Source organism: Eleginops maclovinus, chromosome 4, assembly GCF_036324505.1.
Source record: "Eleginops maclovinus isolate JMC-PN-2008 ecotype Puerto Natales chromosome 4, JC_Emac_rtc_rv5, whole genome shotgun sequence".
In the NCBI taxonomy this organism is placed as follows: domain Eukaryota; kingdom Metazoa; phylum Chordata; class Actinopteri; order Perciformes; family Eleginopidae; genus Eleginops; species Eleginops maclovinus.
This window is the reverse complement of record NC_086352.1, coordinates 33,855,328-33,877,023: the sequence shown is the minus strand read 5'-3', so window position 1 is coordinate 33,877,023 and position 21,696 is coordinate 33,855,328. Positions and strand designations below refer to the sequence as shown.

The 21,696-nt window shown below is 39.2% G+C and overlaps 1 protein-coding gene across 1 annotated transcript in view; it reads right to left on the bottom strand.

Annotated features, from left to right (window-relative positions):
• Nucleotides 1-21,696, bottom strand: part of LOC134863131 (cell migration-inducing and hyaluronan-binding protein-like) — a 181,887-nt gene that overhangs the window by 89,423 nt on the left and 70,768 nt on the right. The window contains exon 2 of the mRNA XM_063881433.1: nt 3,885-4,062. Coding sequence (XP_063737503.1) covers nt 3,885-3,939 — 55 coding nt within the window. The 5' untranslated portion in view covers nt 3,940-4,062. The remainder of the gene's footprint in view (nt 1-3,884; nt 4,063-21,696) is intronic.

Sequence of the window (21,696 nt, the reverse complement as noted above, 5' to 3'; positions counted from 1 at the left end):
TATTTTTCACACGTTTACATTTATATATGTCAACTCAAAGAGCAGAGTGTTTAGGAAAGAAACACAGGGATTTTAGCCTTTGCACACCATTTACATGCACTAAAACCTAACTAACACACGACAGGAAAAAAGGAAGAAACCCAAAAAGCTGAACAGGGCCTCTTTAATGTGACTGTAAGACTGTACAGTATATTCTCTTTAAATCATTTGGATTTGACATGTGTGTATTTTTAGGCCGTTGCTTTTTAACGTCCAAATGTTTTGGAATAAAGTTAAAAATAAAGAAAGTATAAAATAACATGCCTGTGTTCTTCTGATGGGAGGCACTAAAGGCATAAGGCGGGGGGAATAGAGCTGCCGACTGTATTTTCAAATATTGGATTTTTCTTTTCATTTTCCAGAGAACTACCCGCCCTGGGACACACTTGAATTACACATTGCTGAAAGGTTATTATGGAACCTTTACCCAGTGAAGCCAAAAAGTAAGCAGCTTAAAATGGGAGGAACAAAAACAAGCTTGTAATAAATGGGTTTTGAAGATGTTATGAGCAGGAAAGGTGAGACAATTTCCAAAATGGGAGCATGTGATATAATTAGTTGGAAGACATAAAAGTCACAGTTGTTTTATATAGTTATCCAGAGAGAAGCACAATACTCATTAATTTATACCCAACTGTCTCATAAGATAAGATAAAGCTCTTATTATTACTTCCACTTCCACTCCTTATAAGAAGTTACTGCCTGAGCTTCTCATTAAGATGAAGCCCCCTAAACCTCCAGTAAAAAGCCTTCTCAGATGGAGAGGCTTTTTTGATGGTAATTAAAAAATAATTTCTTAGAGCTCCCTAAGCCTCTGTGCAGTCAGGGTGAAGCTCCAACAACAACATCCAAAAACAGTGACAGAGAATTAAGATATATGTGTTAACTTTATAGGGGAACATTTTTTCTAATGCCTCGAGGACTATTCTGTTCTCTCCATGCCTGGCCGGATGCCTGTTTCCAAGAAAAACATCTTATTTTACCCACATAACATAAACACAAGCAAGTCTGCAGTGTGTTCAGGTTTTTAATGTCCTTGTTTGTATGTACTATACTTTCACATGTGCTGAATTGTATGTATGTACAGCATGTGAAGCCTTGTTTATGGAATTCTGAGTCCCTAAATGACCCGTCCTGCAGTTCAGTTCAACGAAAGAAAAAACAGCAGCTTGCTCTGTCTCTCTCTGTCTCTCGCTCTCTCCTTCTCTCTCTCCTTCTGTCTCTCTGTCTCTCTGTCTCTCTCTGTCTCTCTCTGTCTCTCTCTGTCTCTCTCTCTCTCTCTCTCTCTCACACACACACACACACACACACACACACACACACACACACACACACACACACACACACACACACACACACACACACACACACACACACACACACACACACACACACACACACAAAGCTCCCTCTCTCATCCTGGGAAATGGATTCAATGCAGGGATTATCCTTTAACACCTGTTCAGCTGGGTATCTGGAGGTGTTTGTGGTATTTTTGTGACTCTGCAGGTGAATACTGCATCTTGAACACAATAACCTTTTGAATAAAAAACTGCCTAAATATATCCATTGAGTTAAGTAATTAAAATCATCCAAATTACACATCAAAATAACAAATGATAATTTTCCTTGTGATAGGAAAATATAGACCTGATTTGTCCCCTTCTTTTATAATGTCTCCCTCTTCTAAGTTAAGATATACTAATTCCTATCCTTTTCTTTCCCTTTAAAGGCACCCTTTTTTGCTCATTTTCTGGTTCATATCAGTAATTAGTGTCTCTACATGTCTCCATTCTTTAATGTTCAGAAAGCTCTTTATGTTTCTCATACTGTCTGTGCTGCAGCACTTCTTTTCACCCTCTGTCTGAAACCAGAGCCCATTCTGCTCTGATTGGTTAGCTGGCCAGCTCTGTTGTGATTGGTACACTGATGTCCCGCCCTTTAGCCTATTACGTATTGTATATTATCCAATGTGTTGGAGCGCTAGCCAATAGAAGCAGGAGTAAAACATAGTGATGTCACTCTATTCAAGAAATAAACAAAGGAGTCCAATGCAGGTGGTTCAGAGGGTGAGGGTTTGGGAGAGAAACTCCAATTTTAGCAGAACTTTCACATGTACAAAAACCTATAGAACACATTACATAATAGGCATGATAGGGTCTCTTTAACACATGTCCTGAAACAGTATATGCTTCCTGTGTTGTTGTGTCGCGTTGTTGTCTTCAACATTTGCTCCTGAGACTAATGCAGCCTACAAGGAAAATTATAAGCTATTATTTGAACAAGTAGAACAGCCCTGTTAAGTACTATGAATATACAGTGTGTGAAGACATACCATTTGAATAACACTCAATATGTTTGTGTCTCCTATGCATATGTTTATGACATTCAGTCTTGACCCAAAGACTTGTTTATGGAGTCCAGAGTCCCGACATGACTCGTGCTGCAGTTCACTGAAGGCAAACAGCAGCCTGCTCACATGACGGGTTCCTCTGTATCTACATCATGTTGTGCTGCATTCAGGGTCTCAGGGACCTATCCATCTTACTCCACAACAGCTGCTCATGTTTACGTATAGAGCAGATGCTTTAGCCGTTACCCCTGGGTATACTTTATAGTTCGCTGCTCTGAAGCAATGTACAGCGATGACTCCATAACAACAACCAGCCGGAGACAGTGAGAGCAGAGAGACGTGCAGTACACAGATAGTGCTTATCCACACTGGCTGTGTCACTCTGTACGTCTCCCTACCTGTGGTGTAAAGTGACTGAGTACATTTAATTAACCCTTATGTTGTGTTCAAAAGCTGTTTTCGTTCATGGTGTTCCTGGGTCAATTTTGAACCACGATTTGACTTTGAAAAGACTCAAAAATAATGACCATCATCCTTTTATATTGTTTTGACTACGTCATTACTATCTTATCCTGCATTCATAACTGTATTTCCCTTTTGTTTTAGGGCCCCAAGCACATTACACCACATATTTATGAGTAAAAAATGGGATTCAATTCACTCATTAAATCCCCTATAATTAAGACAGTGGACAATCATGTTATCTGACTATAATAGAGTGATATTAGAAAAGTATTGTTACAGTGGAGGAAGGGGGTGGGTGGTCTAAAGTCAAAGATGGATCTTTATTGGGCAAAAATCTGACCCAGACTCACCCACAACAATGCACTGCTGGGTCTTCCCAGACCCGAACACCAAATTATACACTCTAATTTGGGGAGACCTTCAGACTTGACTAAAATTGTGAAAATCAGTTTTGTAGGTTTTATATAGCTTTTGTGGATATCATGAAGTCTTGTTCCAATAACATAACTAGAGGGTAGTTATTATAAATGTTAACTTGAAACGGGTCACGGGAGACCTGAACACAACATAAGGGTTAATAACTGTAATTTAAGGTATTTGGATGAATGATGGTAAATATAATCAGCCCTTAAATCAGACTGTAGTTCACCTGGAGTAAATCCAGCAGCTACCCTGCAGTATACAAAGCCATTCAAACTAGCTGCACCTTTACCAGCTCTGAGAACACTTTAATGATCAATAATTATAAAACATATCAGAGATATTATTCTGAAATGGACCAATCAGACAATGACTACTTTTACTGTCGCTACTTTAAGTACATTTAGATGAGAGTACTTTCTACTTTACTGGAGGAACATTTTGAATGCAGACTTTTACTGTGACAGAGTATTCCTACACTCTGGTACTTCTACTTTACTCAAGTACAAGATCTGAGTACTTCTACTTTACTCAAGTACAAGACCTGAGTACTTCTCCCCCCTCTGGACAGCAGAGATAAGACCTCAGAAAGCTGTCCAGAACTCACCTGCTTGGATGCTGGGGAGCAGCAGCACCGCCAGGATCAGGCAGCACGTCTTCATCTCTCCACCCGCCGCTGACCTGAAGCCTTCAAAGGTTGCTGCAGACCTCCCAGTCGGTATATGGGGTGGGGGAGCGGGGACAGTGGTAGTGCTGAAGTCACAGTGGGAGGAAACCAAAGGCACCTGGAGAATGACAATAAAATGCAGGAGACTCAGCAAGGAATAGGTGACTCTCTGGTGCACAGGCGAGGCAGGATGTCTGGTTCTGGACAGCTTTCAGAAGAGCACCTCTAATTTCTGGTTTAAGCTTTATCTTCAAATACATAATGACAGATTCATACTGAATGAAAGGCAGCAGGTTGCGGAGGGTTACTTTAAAAAAGGAACTCCATTATTACAAGTGACGTATAAAAAAGAGTAATCAGTAATCTAATCCGAGTATACAAATATAAACCTGATTACTTTCAGTTACATTTGGATTACCCCAATATCAAATGCAATGCAAATAAACAAGGGAAAATAAATAAGATGTTTTATGACTAAGATGGATATTTATTAATCCCTGCGTCACTCTAGTGTTAGTATACAATTACACACATAGGCCTGAAGTACAAAAACATGCACAAACAGGACCTTTATACTGATGAAGAGGTGAGTAGAGCGAAAGGGCTGCCAACACCAGGTGAACAGGCAAAAAGATGGTATTTTAGGTCCTATCGAGACTCGTCCCCAAGTCAAGTCCCTACAGACTGAGCTACTAAAGTGTATACTGTAAGACAACAAAACAATGTGATTTATAGGAAAAGCTGCTTTCATGAGGCATCTTCAGGCAGCAGTCTAACACTGAAACATATGAGCACAGACTACAGTTTAAAGAAGAGAAATCTAATCTGAGCTGACAGAAAATACTCCGTTTTAGTTTAACACACACAGTTAAGCTCACACACTATTTTATGAACATATAGGTTCACCTGCTGAATTAAACACAGAACAAATGAACCAAAGAAAGTGAAACCATGAAGCAGATTCAGGCAGTAGGCGTATAGATTCACTCTGAAAGTATTAGAGAACAGAACAGAACAGCCGAGAGGAGAGAGAACATCTGATCCTTTACTACACACACTAGATGCTCTGTTGGGGTTTTACTAACACGGTGATCCTGCTGGTTATCCACATTTTAGAAATGTAACAGTAATCTGATTATGTCTTTTTTCATGTTACTGTAAGAGAATAGTTACCTTTTTTTTCCTATCCTGATTACTTAATCCTGTTACATGTAATCTGTTACTCCCCAAGGCTGGCTGTGTGACAGTGTGGTCTCCGGAGCTTTTTGTATTGTCCCTGACTCATTCAGTATATATTTTGTCTCAACCAAGCTGAGATTTCTGCTTTTCAGGTCTCTCATGGCACATTGGAGTGGAAGCTCTATTGTCCTTTAATATCCTGTGCACGGTTCAGCATATGTAATGCTTAAATGTCTTTTCAATGTACAGTAATAAGTCTTCCTCATTTTAGATGTGTACCTTTATGCTCCTGTGTGGAAAGATACACACTTGATTATATTCAATCTCTAACGTAAATGTATGTTTTATATGTCTTTTAGGTACAATTTTAGCAAGAAATTCAAGGATGCCAAGTATCGATACTTTATTATATAAACTATTCATATTGCAAATCCAATTTCAAGTTTTTGGTAATTGCTTTTTCAATCCACTACATGGTGCTGAGCTTTCTCTTGTGCGGTCATGGCCATGGGTAAAGTCAGTGGGATTGGCAGGAAGTTAGTCAAAACAAAGATGGAGTCAGTGGGGAGAGAGAAATCAGAAATGCGCCATCTCGCAATATATCGTATCGCAATACTTAGCATATCCTAGAATAGCAATACTATTGTATCGTGGCTCAAGTGAAGTGATAGTATCGTGTCGTGGGGACCCTGGTGATTCCCAGCCCTAGTATGTATATTATATTTTGGTTTCAAGTCTTGGTGTTTACAATGAGTGGTGTTGCCTGCAGCCCTGCAGTCCAGCACTGATAACGATGAAGCTAGAAGTGTCAGCCATGCTAAGTTGAAGAAACTTTTAGCACATTTTTGCCCAGATTTAAAAGTACAAATGCTCCTGATCTGCAGTTTACGAACAATACGTGATATTCAAAAATCCTCACCCTCCCTGGTCTGGTCCACAAGTCGTTGCTTTTAAAGTCGCTAGAGCTTCCCTGCAAAGTTGGCAGCGAGTTCCCCCTGACTGTAGCTACATTTAGAAAGTTTGTAAACCACGCCATGACATTAAGCTATTTTAATTGCTCATTTAATGACTGAACAATGTTTACTGCAGATTAGTTAATGGAATGTAGTTGTGCCGTGTGAAGATTCCATGGCCTGCAGAATTAGCTGAATTGCAGTAAAGTGAGAATCTTCCTGATGCACGCTTTGATTAGATTCAATTATCGCAAGCTGCCATGTGGAGAGCTCAGAGGAAGAAACGCTGTAATAATTAATCATCATTTGTTTTATCATGCAATTAGCTTGCTGTGTGTACTGCTGGTGACAGAGTGAGGGGGGGGAGTGTGTGCAGTCAGCTGTAGTGTGCTGGCCTGTTCACCATACATGTACGTACACTGATCTGGACTAATGAGACACAGCCTCATCTTTTATTCAGCTTGTTTGCTTGTCCCGCTATAATTCTGGCCAACACACTTGATCTCTGTCCACATTGAATCCCTCCCAGGTCAACTCCTCTGCATATCCATATGAATCATTCTTCCAGAGCAGCAGATTAATCCCTGACTGGCCAAAGAAAACTAATTTGTATACAAAGCTGGGTCTTTAAATATCTGCACAGCTTCCTACTTTTCATAACAATACTGCACATATTTCTTTTTTATTCCAATTTGATTTAGTATGTTGTCATATTATGCGGTACATAGATTTTTGGTATTTAATGTTAGAGTTATTTTTTATAATTGCTTAATTTGTTGGTCCTTTTCTTAGGATTTATCTTCTATACGTGTGTTTATGTTTGAAATATGCACTGAACAAACTGAAATGTTGACTTTAATTATATTATAATGTATTATGTCAACAAATTTCACATAACTGTATTAGGTTAGTTGAAAGCAATAATATTAAATTGAACCTATTTAAACGTAATATTATTACTTTCCTCTAACCTAATACTTTATGTGAAATTTGTTGACACAATATATTTAAATAAAGTCAACATTTCAGTTTGTTCAGTGTACACAGGCAATTCCTCGCATGTAAATTGGCAACAATTGGTTTCTGTTTCTGTTTCTGAAAAGATTCCATTTCTCCGTGACGACTAAATTGTCACTTTTAGTAAATCTGTGTCTCCTGCTGGTCACAGCTCCTGCAGATTTAATGAGCTAAGCTGCTGTGTTTATTCAATCCGGTTTCTTATCTCCTGTTTTTAAAATGAATCCTGAAGATTTTTTTGGTCCTGTACTAATCCACAGAGTCACCAAGAAAGAGTATTTACATTTCACAACTTTTTTTTCCTCCGCATTGATAGCGCTCAGAGATGGTAGGAAGATGATTGCTGTTACTACAGGTTTTACACGGCGCAATCACGACCAAATGCACAGTAAACAACCCTCTACTAAACCATCTTTCACACAGTCATTCAGATTAATTCAGAGAAAATAAAACCACTATTTTATTGTATGGCAGCATTTATAATTGCTCTGCTCCTTCTGCTCAGCTTCAGTGTGTAGACATTACAGTGAACGCCCTTCAGTTGCATTATTGGATGTTAGCATTATCCTCAATTTAATAGGAAAACTATTTGAATTTTGTGTCTCTCTCTCTCTAATAAATGTGTCTAATTTGATTGTCTGTTTATGTTAAAAGTTTGTCATTAAAGTTTTTTAATTCATTTTTAAACGATAGCTAAACACATCCCTTTAAATTGGTCTTTTAATCCTTATTATTGTTAATATTCTTTTTTATATTGTTCCAATAATTGGTTTATTTTATAGGTCACACTCTTTTATTGTATTTATTAATTTCGTCTTATCTCTTCCTTTACTTTACAGAGAGACTTATATGTCATGAACCTTTGGATCATTATTTATCTTAATATACTTTTTTTATTATCATACTTTTTACCTTCTTGTGTCCCTTGAATTGTTATATCATGTTTTTAAGCTGCAAGTGTGCGTAAAGGTTTCAACGTCTGACCTGAAATCAATTTCTTGTTCTCCGTTTTAATTTGTGATGCCATGTTGCACTTTGAGCTGTACCTGGTGTTGGATGAAATTAGTAAGGCATAATCAACACCTTTGAAGTCAGCTATTAAAAACTAGCTTGCCATTTATCATTTGAAAACCATTTAAGAGACATCAGAATGTTAGAATGTGCGTGGATCTTTGTTTATTTCATTAAAAACAAGGCCACCAACTAAAACATCTAAACACACAGGAATTCATTCAGTTCCCTAATGAAGGAATAAAGCTAATAGCATGCAGTAAGGAAACTTCTGATCATGGCACATCCATCAGCACCAACCAAAGAGCCACATCCTGCAGGGTGATCCTGACAGCAAAGGGACAATCCTTTAATCCTTCAAAAAGATTGCAAGTTGTCCAAAGCAGCAGGAGATTTCATACATTTAGGAAGGCTTCGATGTGGAACAGGTTAAACTAAAATGACTGCATTTATTTATGTGACTGGGATCTAGATTCTCTAAACTCCTGGAGGAGGAGGAGGAGTGACCCACACATGTTGTGGTGTGGGGGTGAATGTGAGAGTGCTGTTCAAGGAAACAATGCCTGTGTTCCCATTGATGCATTATGTGTAAATGTCTCATGTGGGGGCTCACATGTTTCCTCTCAGGGCCAAAATGATCCCTATATCCCAGTGAAAGTGGAATGCAGCCTCAGAGGAATACTCTACACTTTAGATAACTGGTCTTTTTAATCACTACAATCTGAAAGAACCTGGACTGTGGCTAATTTAAAAACTTTCTCCACACATAGGGATCCCATCTTCTTACTTGTAACTATGGATGTGTATTTAACTGTACAAGCTAGTCTTATTATGGAGTGGTGCAGTGATGTCGTATTGTTGATTTTTGTAGGCTGACCCGGAAGTTAGCATCGCAAGGGCTCATTCGACAAAAACGTGACAGCATTTCCCCATTTGATTTCAGATTATTTCAGAAAATAAACACACATATATGATACTTACACGTGTTGTTCAGCAGGGTAATCTATTATAACCACTTTTAGAATTTTTGAAGCATAAAAAGTAATCGAAAGAAGTAAAAAGCTAACGGCTGCGCATCACCACCGCTAGTTATTTGTAAACCTTGAATAAAGGTAGTTCTCGGTTCAAGCCGTGTCCATGCTGCACTTGGTGCTAACTGCCCTGCTCAAACCTGAGTTTTACTCACAATACTTTATCCGCCTGTTACAGTTCATTTCAGTATTCAATTTCAAACGTGAGCTGTCAATCACATGTGCTTCATTCAGCTAAACCATTGTCTTAAGAGCATGTAGCATGAAGATGCATTCCCAAGAATGACATGCCACTCTGGAAACAGCCATTATTAAAGGTACAACCCTACAGTGGAAAACACAAGTGGACTCTCTACCAGTGAAACATCATCTGGCCGACGAAGCTTCACACATGGTGATCTTGCTGCAGCTCTGAGCAGGACTGTCTTTGAACTTTGGTGTTAACATGGGCTCCACCTAACTGGCATTACTTACTTAATCACATTATCACTGGATTACTGGTGTGCATTTAAACCAAACCACTGATGTTCCGTGTATGAGGAGAAATATGTTCCCCCTGCAGGAGAGGATTACACAAAGGATTCATGACAAGAATCAGCACATTCACATTAAAGCAGGGAGGCAGAAACAAGCTTTGGGTGGTGGATAATCACATGCATTTCATTTCAACACTAACAGCTTCCATGCCAAGGGCTTTTCAGCTGGGGAGAATGTTTTTCCATTTCAGCCAAGGATTTTTGAATACCATTGACCAGAACCACTCCTATTCCACATTGTTTGGATTACCCATTACAGATTCATCCTCCATGAGGTTAATAAAGTGTATTTAATTTACTGTCAGCTGTATTTCTATTAATTTATTGTATGGTAGACAAGATATGTAATGACGATTCAGAGGGTCAAAGATTTGTGTGTCAGTGGGGAGCTTTCACGTTCTAATGTTCATAAAGAATGTGAGGTATTTTATCCATCTATCCATCTTGAACCGTGTATCCGGAGTCAGCAGGGTTTTATTTGATTTGCTGATCAAAGCTATCTTGCAGATCATGCACATGTGAGCAAACAGTTCCTAATCTTTTAGAGTTAAGCACTGGTCAGCAAGCCCCGCGACCTCATTCATGATTCCTCTGTCAACAACATGTGAAGCAGCCAGGTGTGAAGTGAGAACAATGTGGGAGACTTTGTAACCTGCACCACATGTGTGTGTGTCTGCTTGGTGGGACTGAAACTCAAAGTCAATCTTTTTTTGAGATTTTTGATGACAGGCCAACAAATAATCCATAGAGATTTAGCCATCCCTCAGGTCTATAGTCTCAGCCTGTACTCTTTGACTACTTTAAATTAAAACCAGTGTACAGCGTTGTAAGAAAGTACAAGAAAAAACAATATTGGTTTGATGACATTTTGAAGTTGGACTGAGTTGCGATGACTGCCTGTTTTTATTTTTAAAGCTTGGAAAATGTACTGAATAATACACCCATACAATATTAGTAGATGTGATGGCAATTTGGAATGCATTCAGAAAATACAAATGATGTTTTAGTGCTTCAAATCCATCTTATCTCTTTCCTTGTGACAGTGCTCTAATACATAATCACATTGTTTTTGAAACAGCAACTTTAAAACAAATGTATTCATTTATTCTGAACACTCTGGGCCAGAGAGGCAATTCCAAAAACATCTGAAAAATTCAAATATTCTCAACATTAGCACGATTGGAGAACATTCTGTGTGTCAGAGAACTGAGTAACAATAGCCAAATAATAACTTGCATTCTAAACCATTAAAACCGGGGGCTTTCTGGACACATAGACCTGTGCAGTTCAACAATGAACATGTTTATTAAAGATGTGTTTAAAATGCATGTTCTTGTTTTTTTTTTGGACAATCGTGCAGCATAATGTGTATTCAGTGAGTTCACATGCTGTTGCTTTTCCATTTTCTTTAGTAAGGTTGTAAGGAAATATAAAGAAATAAACTCACTTCGAAAAGTCAAATGTTTATATATTTGGAAAGTATGTGATATTGCAACGTGTAAATTCAGTTTAATGTCACTAATAAAAAGATTGCCCTATTCATATACAGAATATGGCATTAGTTCAAAATAACGAATCCCAAATTCAACCACAGGCCATACTCGACCAAATGAAGCGTCTCTGTCTAATTACTGAATACATGTTTAACTTCTCACTGTGAGAGGCAGATCCCCCTACTACCGTCTCTGTGATCATCATTCTATATGTTGATGCTGTTGTAAGAGTGAATGTGTATCAGGGGTTTTACAAATATATATAGTATGAGGTGCTAACGTCACTTCCAGTCAAAATTACGACCCCGCCCACTTTGCAGTGAAAGTATTGCATTAGAGCGAAGAGGAAAACATGTCTTAAAGCGGCTGAGTCATATATTGCACCTCAAACAACAAATAAATCTAGACTTACAGTTTCTTTACTTCCTCTCCAGAAAAAAGGAGAGTAAAAGAAAGGATGTCATTCAGAAATTTCAGTTTCAGTGTCAGCATGCTGCCTGCCACCCGTCCACCGGCAGACCCACCGGAAATCCATCCCCTATTTATTCTCCATAGAAACAACGCTGTCTCTGCTGTCTGACCAGACATCTGACACCATCTTCATATTTCTTGAGTCATTATACCCTTTCTGACCAACAGAAATATTGTTTTATGGTATCACTTTAAAAAAAGAGTAAAATCTACATCTTGGTTTGAGGGCGCACGCCTACAGTAAGAGGCACTGTTACCCGGTTTAGACAGAACCCTGTGTAGGAATATAATATGTTATCCAAGGCTCAAATCATCTTTAAAGCATCGCAATAAGATTTGGTTAGCTTTTGGTATTTTTAAACCTTAATAAAATAAGCTGCATCCTCTGTCACCAGATCGGAATGTCCACCTCTCACTGTGTTTGTAATAACTAAAGAGGAACAGAAAGGAGGTCCTGTTATCTGTGGCCGAGTCTATCCATTACAACACACTCATCAGTTTCTGCTGGCAGCAAGACTTGGTCTTCAACCAAGAGGACTCTTTTGTTCTGGCTGGTGTTTCATTGATTGATCCTGAGTGACATAAAGTAGCAGCAGGGGGGTGAAATCCTGTTTCACATGCAGGATTTCAGATTAGTGTGGACAAGAGCGCAGTGTGATAGGCAGTGGATATCAGGGTTTGATCCTGACAGGGGCTTTCCAGGGGTAGACCTATCTGACTCAGGTCTCCCTGCTGCAGGAGGCAAACTGCCAGCAGGCACAGATAACCTCCCATTCACATCCAGCTGACAGATACAACACACACACACACACACACACACACACACACACACACACACACACACACACACACACACACACACACACACACACACACACACACACACACACACACACACACACACACACACACACACACACACTTTAAATGATAAACTGACGCATACCATTTTTGAAATTGCACTTATTTTTCTTGAGAAATGTCAGGTTGTTCATAATGTTTTCTATAAAGACACTAAAACAGAAGGAATAGTTTGGAGTTGTTATTTAGAGGTCATTATGCCATTATTTTACTGGTGCGTCAACTTGAGATCAAACTTGGCTATATGTGGCCCCAGAACTAAAATGGGTTTGACGCCCGTGTGTTAAAATGACATCTCTATTAGGGTCATACCATTCAGTTCTCCAGTACTTCAGAGTCCACGGTGTAGAGTTCAGATTAACGAGACAACATGCAGAGCGGAGGCCAGACGGTAGCTCCTGTGCTTCCAGGCGCTGCTGGTTATTGCTAACTTTACGAGCTCAGAGCGACTCTAAAACTCAGAACACAAGTTGGCACTGCTGTCAACACTCACACATACTGTACCTCTTTAAAAAGAACTTCAGAGGAACATGTCAACTTTCCCTGTAGAACTGCTCTCAGTGTAACAACTCAAAATCCTGCCAGGTACACTGAAAGACTGAAACGTTGACTTTAATTGAATGTATTTAAACAGATTTACCCTTCACTGTATTAGGTTACTTGAAAGCAATAATATGAATTTTAAATACGAATATTAGGTTCAACTTAATAATATTGCTTTCAACTAACGTAATACAGTTATGTGAAATCTGTTGACATAATACATTCAATTTAAGTCAACGTTTCAGTTTCTTCAGTTTATATTTGTGTAAGTTCTAGCCAGAATATCTCTTTAGACTTGATACAAGACATAATAACTTAGGAAGTTACAATGCAGTGAGATAGGGTCTTGTCAATGCATCTTAAGTATCTTTTTAAATCTTAGACTCTAGAAATCCTCTTATGTTGAGTGTATCTCATATGAAACACGTCTTTTAGGCTGCTGTGGTATTTCTAAAAGAAGGATCATCTTGTCTCAAAAAAAAAATATTACTTGATTTTAGAAAATCACCAACCATCACAGAACACTTTTGAGCCTTTCTGGCTTATTCTTTACATTTCCTGGCCTGGTAAAATACTTCCAAATATGTTTTCCCAGCTTATTACAAGATCATAATTATCTGGTTTAAAGAAATGTTACCTAGCAAATGACTTATTACATGCATAAACACCTTATTTTATTATTATTTGACTTGATGTTGGAGCACCATTTTCCCAGTACTGCCTGCCGTGCATCCAGTGAAAACGCTCCGCAGAGATGGGTTCAACACCGTGTTTTTATGACTTCCACTGCAGTTAATAATGTCTTGCAAAGGCATGCATTAAATCCATGAATAGTCGGTAATCATATACCCTGCGTCTGCTGAAGAACAAAGTGTTAGGTGTGGCTGTGTCAGTTCTATTCTGTATTAGCAACTTTTTCCGAGCATATGTATTTCTGATAAATGTTTTGCAATCCCATTACAGCCAGTTTAACAACGTGAGATGCATCACTTCCCTATGTGTGGTTATGCTGGATGGCTGTATCAAGTGTGACAGCCACATGAACAGAGACTGATTTAGAATTACTTTTGAATCAAGCAGGAACATGATGAGAAATCTTCCAGACAGGTGGTGCTTATTAACGACAAATGGAGTAAAAATGGTTATTTCCAGTGAGGACAGAGGGACACGCCCCCCCTCAGGCTCATATCAGCCTCAAATTACATACAGGCTGCTCCATATGTTATATATGTCTGCAGACTGTAGGGGGTCTACTAACTACTGATACTGCTTCATGTTTTTTAAGTTGAACACGTAATTTGTTAATTAATAGAAATCAATGATAAGAAAGTTAAGTACAACAATCTTTAGGAAAAAACTCCTTTTGTAAACTCATCCTCCGATTTCCGCCAAAAGTATAGTTTCCTGCCTTTTTCTATGAAAATGGGATATTATTATATGAGATAAGGTGTTATTCAAATATGTCCTTTATACACACATGAGGAACCAACAGAGCCACCATAACATTGTTGCAGTAATGTTGGGGTACATGTTGGATAGATGAGAGTGGCACATGCGTCACTTCTGGGTGAGGTAACAGCCCCCCCCCACACACACTTTTTGGGGAAAATATTCGATGTCTCTTTAAGGTATCAGTATCTCATCTTATTGGCTTGTGTTTTATGGGGTCCTGCATTGTTATTTCTGTATGTGTTTTTGACTGTCAAAAATCAAGTATTTATTATCATTAAATGTTTCATACTGTACTGCTTAGTTTAACAAAGCATGCTTGCTTTTCTTTCTTCACATTTGAAAGTTGACTTTAAACTTCAACTATTATTTATTCTGGCTTGTTGTGTTACACCACCCTTCTCTATCAGGGTGAGTTTTTTCTCACTATGTTTAACAACTCTCTATGGCAGTAATAAGTGAATATTAGGTCAACGTGCTGCTGGAGCGGGAATCAAACTCTACTTAAGGCCCCCTAAAAAGTTTGGGCAAGCCCCGTAAAGCACATCCAGAAACATGCCACTCATCTCTCCCCACTTTGCTGAAAATATGTATATCATTAGCAACATCCTGAGGCCTCAGTGACAACGGGAATAGGAATCACTCAGCAGCCAGTCAGTCTGACAACAGCCCTTACCACACGCGCTTACAGGCAGAAGGGGCTGCTTCAGGTATGTGTGTGTGTGTGTGTGTGTGTGTGTGTGTGTGTGTGTGTGTGTGTGTGTGTGTGTGTGTGTGTGTGTGTGTGTGTGTGTGTGTGTGTGTGTGTGTGTGTGTGTGTGTGTGTGTGTGTGTTTCCTGAAAAGCTGTCTGGATTGTGTTAAAGGAAAATAACATTCGATCGCATACTGAACATGCTGTCCTCAACCTGCAGGTATACATAACAAGGTTAGCGTGAGCATGAAATCATGTGGCGAGACACAAATGAATGTACGCTGTCACACAAGAATGCATGTGCACACATATACACACATACGGACATGTACAGGGGAACCTCCCTGGGGATGCCTCGCATGCTGTCTGCTTTACACACACAACTAAATACACATGTAATGTAGTGATGCACACACACAGGAACATGGGAACACAGGAACACAGACAGGAAGAAAAAGGTAACATGTCACATGTTGAACATGGTCTGTATGTTTAAGCAAGTGTACTACAAATATATTTTTCCTGGTTTCTATGTGAACCATAAATATATTAAATACTGAAAAACAGTAGTAGTGAAAGAAGTACTCTTTTACTTAAGTAAAAGTAGCATTACTAAATTGTTAAGATACTCCATAACATAAAAGTCCTGAATTTTAATGAAGTAAAAGAACGAAAGTATTAGCATCAAAATGAACTTTAATTCCAAAAAGTAAATGTAAGTATTCTGCACAAATTTAGAATAATATACAGAATGTATTGTAGCCTTAATATACTTAAAGTATGAAAGGAAATACTCCAGTAAATGTCCAACACTGCTGAACAGTAAAGGGTGTGTTAGACAGTTAGATAACTGTCGGTAATACAGCTACAGTTTTTAAATACACTGTGTAACGCTTTTTATGTTCCTCCCCATGCGAGGTGAAGTTTTATGTGGTGGCCTACAGGTGCAAACGCGCTACAACAGCCCAAAACATTTCCATTAGGAGAAACGATCTGCAGCTTCAGTAACGATGCAAATATAAAAATACAAATGTGCCAAACACATACAAATGAAGAAAACATCTTCCCCAACTAAACTTTAAAATTACCTTTTAGTAATTTTCCCTTAACAGTGACAGGTGTCCAATTTAATAATCCCAGAACATCAACAAACTCTCCGCTCCCAGCTGTGTGCGTCACTTTTTAGTGTCCGGTTTCTGTTGTGTTTTGAGCTTCTTGCAGCATTTTTTAAATTGCAGGTTTGTTTACGCAGCGCTTTAAGTAAACACTTCACACGTTTCTTCAAGATGGTGATAATCTATCTTCATCTGCATTTGTTTGGCGCATTTTTTTTTACATGTGTGCCGCCATAGTTTCAGCATCTAAAACAAATATGGAAATAACAACTTAAGCCTGATGTGGAAAATAATAGATTGTACCTAAAGTCTAATGTCAGGCTGTTCTCACGGAATCACACATGTAACCGAATGATCTTTTTGAGATGAATTGATTAAATAATATGAGCTAATAGGAAAAAAGGAGCACTATAGGCCCTATGTGTTTTCCATCAAAATAGGGATTATTGCATTGAAGTTCACGGTAATAAAAACACCATCTAGTGAATGACACACAGGATTCATTTCGACACCTGCTGGCTACAATGGAGGATCAGAGGCAGCAAGGTGGTCTTACTCTGAGTGACTGAACAACATGCTCATTTCATCTTTCTGTCTCTGTAATCCCCATGTCACTGAGATGAGATGATGAGATCTCACTCGAGTTAAATTAAAGAGGAGGAAGGGGAGAAATAACCTCATTAAAGCTGGCGGTAGCATCAGTGGAAGCGTGCAGCGTGATTCTTGGCGAGCCCTGCAGTCGCACTGTGTGATCCCTGCACTGCATTACAGCTGCTGAGAGCCAGTGTGATGAAATGGAAACAAAAAAAGCTGCAATGATGAAAATGTATTTGATATTAGTGCTGTGTGGCTTTTTTCATCCTTTTGAAAGTACCTTCATTTACTTGTCTGTTTATGATGCCAATTGGGGAAAAGAATACTGTTAGAAGATCAAAAGCAATGCAGAGCAGTTGATGAGGGGAGGGTACATCATGCAGTAAAGTGAGTGAACTCATAACCACTTAAAATACCTTTTTTTGGCGGAAATTGGTACTGATCTTCCTTTTTTTAATTGAAAAAAAAGCCAACCATCCAAAGGTGTCTTATTTGCTGTGTGCACTGAAAGGTTACTAATATAATTGTTTTATTTTGCATTTTTGGTAGGGTTGTCAACGTTAACGCTGGCAATTAGTCTGGAAATCTTAATGAAACAAAAGAAAATTACGCAAAAGAATCACATTACCAAGTTTGACCGACACTAATTACAGCGCAGATGTTTGCTATAAATCGCATGGCCCTGAAAAAGCAAAAAGAAGTTAAAAAAGCTGGAGAACACTTGACATCAGTTAGCAGCCATACAGCGATCCACCTGTTGGCTTTAGGTGGGATGAAGACGGAACAAAAGCATTTTGCTGAATCATGCTTTCCTGAGGTGTGATCCAGCAAACAGGGTCACCACTATAGGAACTGATAGAGCTCACAGTATGATAGCAGCAGAGAGAATATGCCCTGTGTAGCACACATCATACAGAGCGGGATCTCAACAGCTTTGTCCATGCTTCAGCTAGTGTGGACAAAGCAAAATGCAAGTAAATGCTAATATTTTTAACTTGTGATTAATGATATCATTATGGAACATCTCAGCCTTACCCTTATCAAGGACAACAACCACTGTCAGGATCAGGGATGGAAAGAACCACAGGCCCACAAGTTTGCAAAACAGAGGCATCGGGTTCACAATAACATTCTGAATCATGTAGGAAACCAGGGGGGATGGTGTTCCCAAACTCTTAATATGTTTTCATATGTTTCCTTTGTGTGGAGAGAGCGATGCCACCCGATTAGGCAGAAGACTACCCACTCGGAATTGTTTTAACTTTGTTAAAAGTCAGAATTATTACAACTTTTACCTTGTTTATTCCTGACCTTTCCACCCACAACCAATCAGATGACAGCTGAATGAAGCAGGGCATGCTAGCAAGGGAGGTAACCATAGAAACAAAATGTATTAAGCTTTTTTTAAAGCAAGGCTCTGCGCCCAACCACGCAGTGGGCTAAACCTGATCCAAAATTATTTTTCTTTTACCTGGTCCTGGATTTCCACCAACTGCCTACTCCTCTCACCAGACTAGTTGTCTGTAGAAACCCAATTAAACATTACACTTGTTTCCTTTAAGATTTACGCAGCTTTCAGTTGTAATCTTTTGGGAAATTACCAGCATATACTCTAATGTTTTATTTTCTCTAAATTAAGAACTACGTCAGTCATTATTCTGGATCAAACATCACTCAAACTTTACTTCTATTGAAGATATTGATACTTCACATACTTCAATTTTTAGCATTAATCACCATTATGATTCCCTAAAGTTGAGTACAACCTGATCACTCATGTGGTACAGAGGGTTTTATTGCCTGGAGATATGTTTTGTTTTCCTGGTTTGTGATTTCAATGGACACCTGCCAACCAGTAAGAACTCCTGACACGGTGTATCTAAATCATGGCCTATATACAGTCCATGTTGACACAATCTTTCCCACTGGAATGGCTCCAGTGCCTGCGGCCTCAGATGTGTTCCCGGTTCTAAAGTTCTGTCCTCATTGACGGAGCACACAAGCCAGCAGGGTCCCACTGACGCTCTGAATAAATAAAGACACTTGTTTTAATTACTTCTTCTAATTAAAAGTGCTCTCCTGGTGAGGCGCAGCAGCCATGCTGAGAGGAGTCAGACATTGGTTCAAAGACAGAAACCTGCTGTGTGCTTCAGATATACAACCTCTGCTGCTCCAGGGTTCACTAGAGACCCTGAGCACATCCCCCATCAACACAACCCCCCCCCACATCAACACAATGCTGCGTCCAGGCCACAGCCTCCCTTTGAACAGCTAGGAATTATGACACATTCACACATGGCAGATAGAAAACAAGTGCTGATTTATAGACTTTATCAGACTCATTATATGAAACCTTGATACTGTTTATCTGCTTTCTGTATGCTTTTAGTCAATGTGTTTGCAACCAAACACTGTATCACTTGCTGTTCGAATCAGTAACCAGAGCTGTGGCCAAACCAACCACTGAAATCCCAAATGATAAGGAGGAGAACATTGTGTATTTCTCTTGTTGTCAACAAATAGAACAGAGCCAAACCAGAGTGTCCTTATCTCCATATGTGTTGACATCCCCACCATGTCTGAGGCTCAAGGGTTCCTTTGCGAAATAAAAAAGAAAGGCTATGACATAGTAAATAAACATATCACCACCCTTGTCTGATAGATTATAATCACCCCTTGTGTTTTTGGGCTTCTATCTACTGGTTTAAACGTGACGTGAACACTTTAAATCTGGAAGAAACTGATTTTACCAACTTTTTATCCAGTCCTTTTCAGCCTTTAGTTTGAGAAAGTGTAAGGCAAAAACTCTTTGTTCAACATGTTGAAGTAGCAAAATTGTCACGCAGCCACTTTCTTTCAAAGACATCTTTTAAAACCACTTTTGTAAAAGTCACGGCCATTTTTAGCCGGCTCTGAACACTTTGGAGGAATCGGTTTTAATTTGTTTCTTGGTGGGGTTACCTGGCCACAAAGGAACAAATACTTTTTAGCGTAAGGGTTGGATTTGTTCTTTTAGTTCTGAAAGAAATTTGTTTAATTTCCACTGACTTATTTGCACTGCTCAACGGCATGTATCAGGGCTACCAGCAGTGGCTCAGTAAGTGTCCAGCAGTGGCTCAGTAAGTGTCCAACAGTGGCTCAGTAAGTAGGGGCTTGGACTGGGAATCGTAGGGTTGCCGGTTCAAGTCCCCGAACAGACTTGAAAAAATATGGAAGGTGGACTGCTACTTGGAGAGGTCCCAGTTCACCTCCTAGGCCCTGCTGTGGTGCCCTTGAGCAAGGCACCGGACACCTCCAATCCCCCCTCCCCATTGCTCCCCGGGCGCTGCACAATAGCTGCCCACTGCTCCTAGTACTAGGATGGGTTAAATGCAGAGGACTGATTTCACTGTGTGTGCTCTGCTGTGTGCATGTATGTGACTAATAAAGTCACAGATTCTTCTTCTACCATTACTATGGTTTCATACTATAAACCAAAGAGACATCTTTTATGGCCGCTGTACCAGTGGTGATCAATGTCTCCTCCCCTCCCGTATGTTGTTTTTGTTTTTGCCCTCCACTGCTAACCAAGTGACATGAAAGATGAACTGATCCCACAATAATACAACATTGTAGAAGCTTCCTCAAAGGTTGGCACAGTTTAGTTCAGATTGATCATCTTGTCAGAGTTCATCTGTCTTGAACAGTATGTATGGTATGATAAAAGCCAATGCCTAGAAACATATGCCCTAATATGTTTATGCATTACTTTATGAAATCTTCTCGAAATGATGCATTAAGTCTATACAATTAGCGCAATAAACTAAATAACACAAATAACAAGCAGCAGTATCAGCTACACTGTATTTCTCTTGTGACATATTAAATAAAGGGGATTTTCTTTTACTGTAGATATAAATAGAAACAGTTTAAATGGAGAACAGTCGGAACAGTGCTGTAATGGATCGCCTGACCTGATCTCTGCTACAATGCCCCCTGACCACCTGACCTGGCAACCCTTAGAATCAGCTGGAGCTGCACGCCTATTTTTATCCTGACACAAAACACCAGGAATGTTCCCCAGCCGTCTGTCTGTCTGTCTGTCTGTCTGTCTGTCTGTCTGTCTGTCTGTCTGTCTGTCTGTCTGTCTGTCTGTCTGTCTGTCTGTCTGTCTGTCTGTCTGTCTGTCTGTCTGTCTGTCTGTCTGACTTATTAGAGCTCACATCTTTATTAAGGGGGGAGGGGACGAGCTGTAGCAGGAAGAGAGTATTTCCTTATCTGTTTACTTTAATAAAATGTACTGTATTGGCAGCCTTATTCTGTAGGCTACATGCACTAAGGTCTGTGGTCTGTGGGAGATTCAAAGATGAATACATACGTCACCTTTGAAATCTTTAGAATAACATTAATAACATGAAAGCATATTTAATCAACATGCAATGTACTTGATAAAGCGGTAACTAAAGCCCTATAACCATTTTAGTAACCGTGAAAACATAGCATTTACACAATTTCCTGGAAAACCCTGAAATAATAGTTCCATTTACTATAACTTAAGATCAAACACATATACTGGATGAAATATTATGGAATTAAAATATAAATTTCTCACTAAAAATGTAATCAAAGCCAATTTTAATGGCGAAACTATCCTACAATTTAAGATTTTTGGACATAAATGTGATGCCCGCCATTTATTTTTTTTGGAATGCCTCATCCTGAGGTTAGGTGGAGGGACACTTTGTCCATGCTGACGTTCTCTTGATAGTTCAGCTTGAAACAAGACTGAAGCGGAAATAACCTTCCTTCAGCAGTCACCCTAACAAG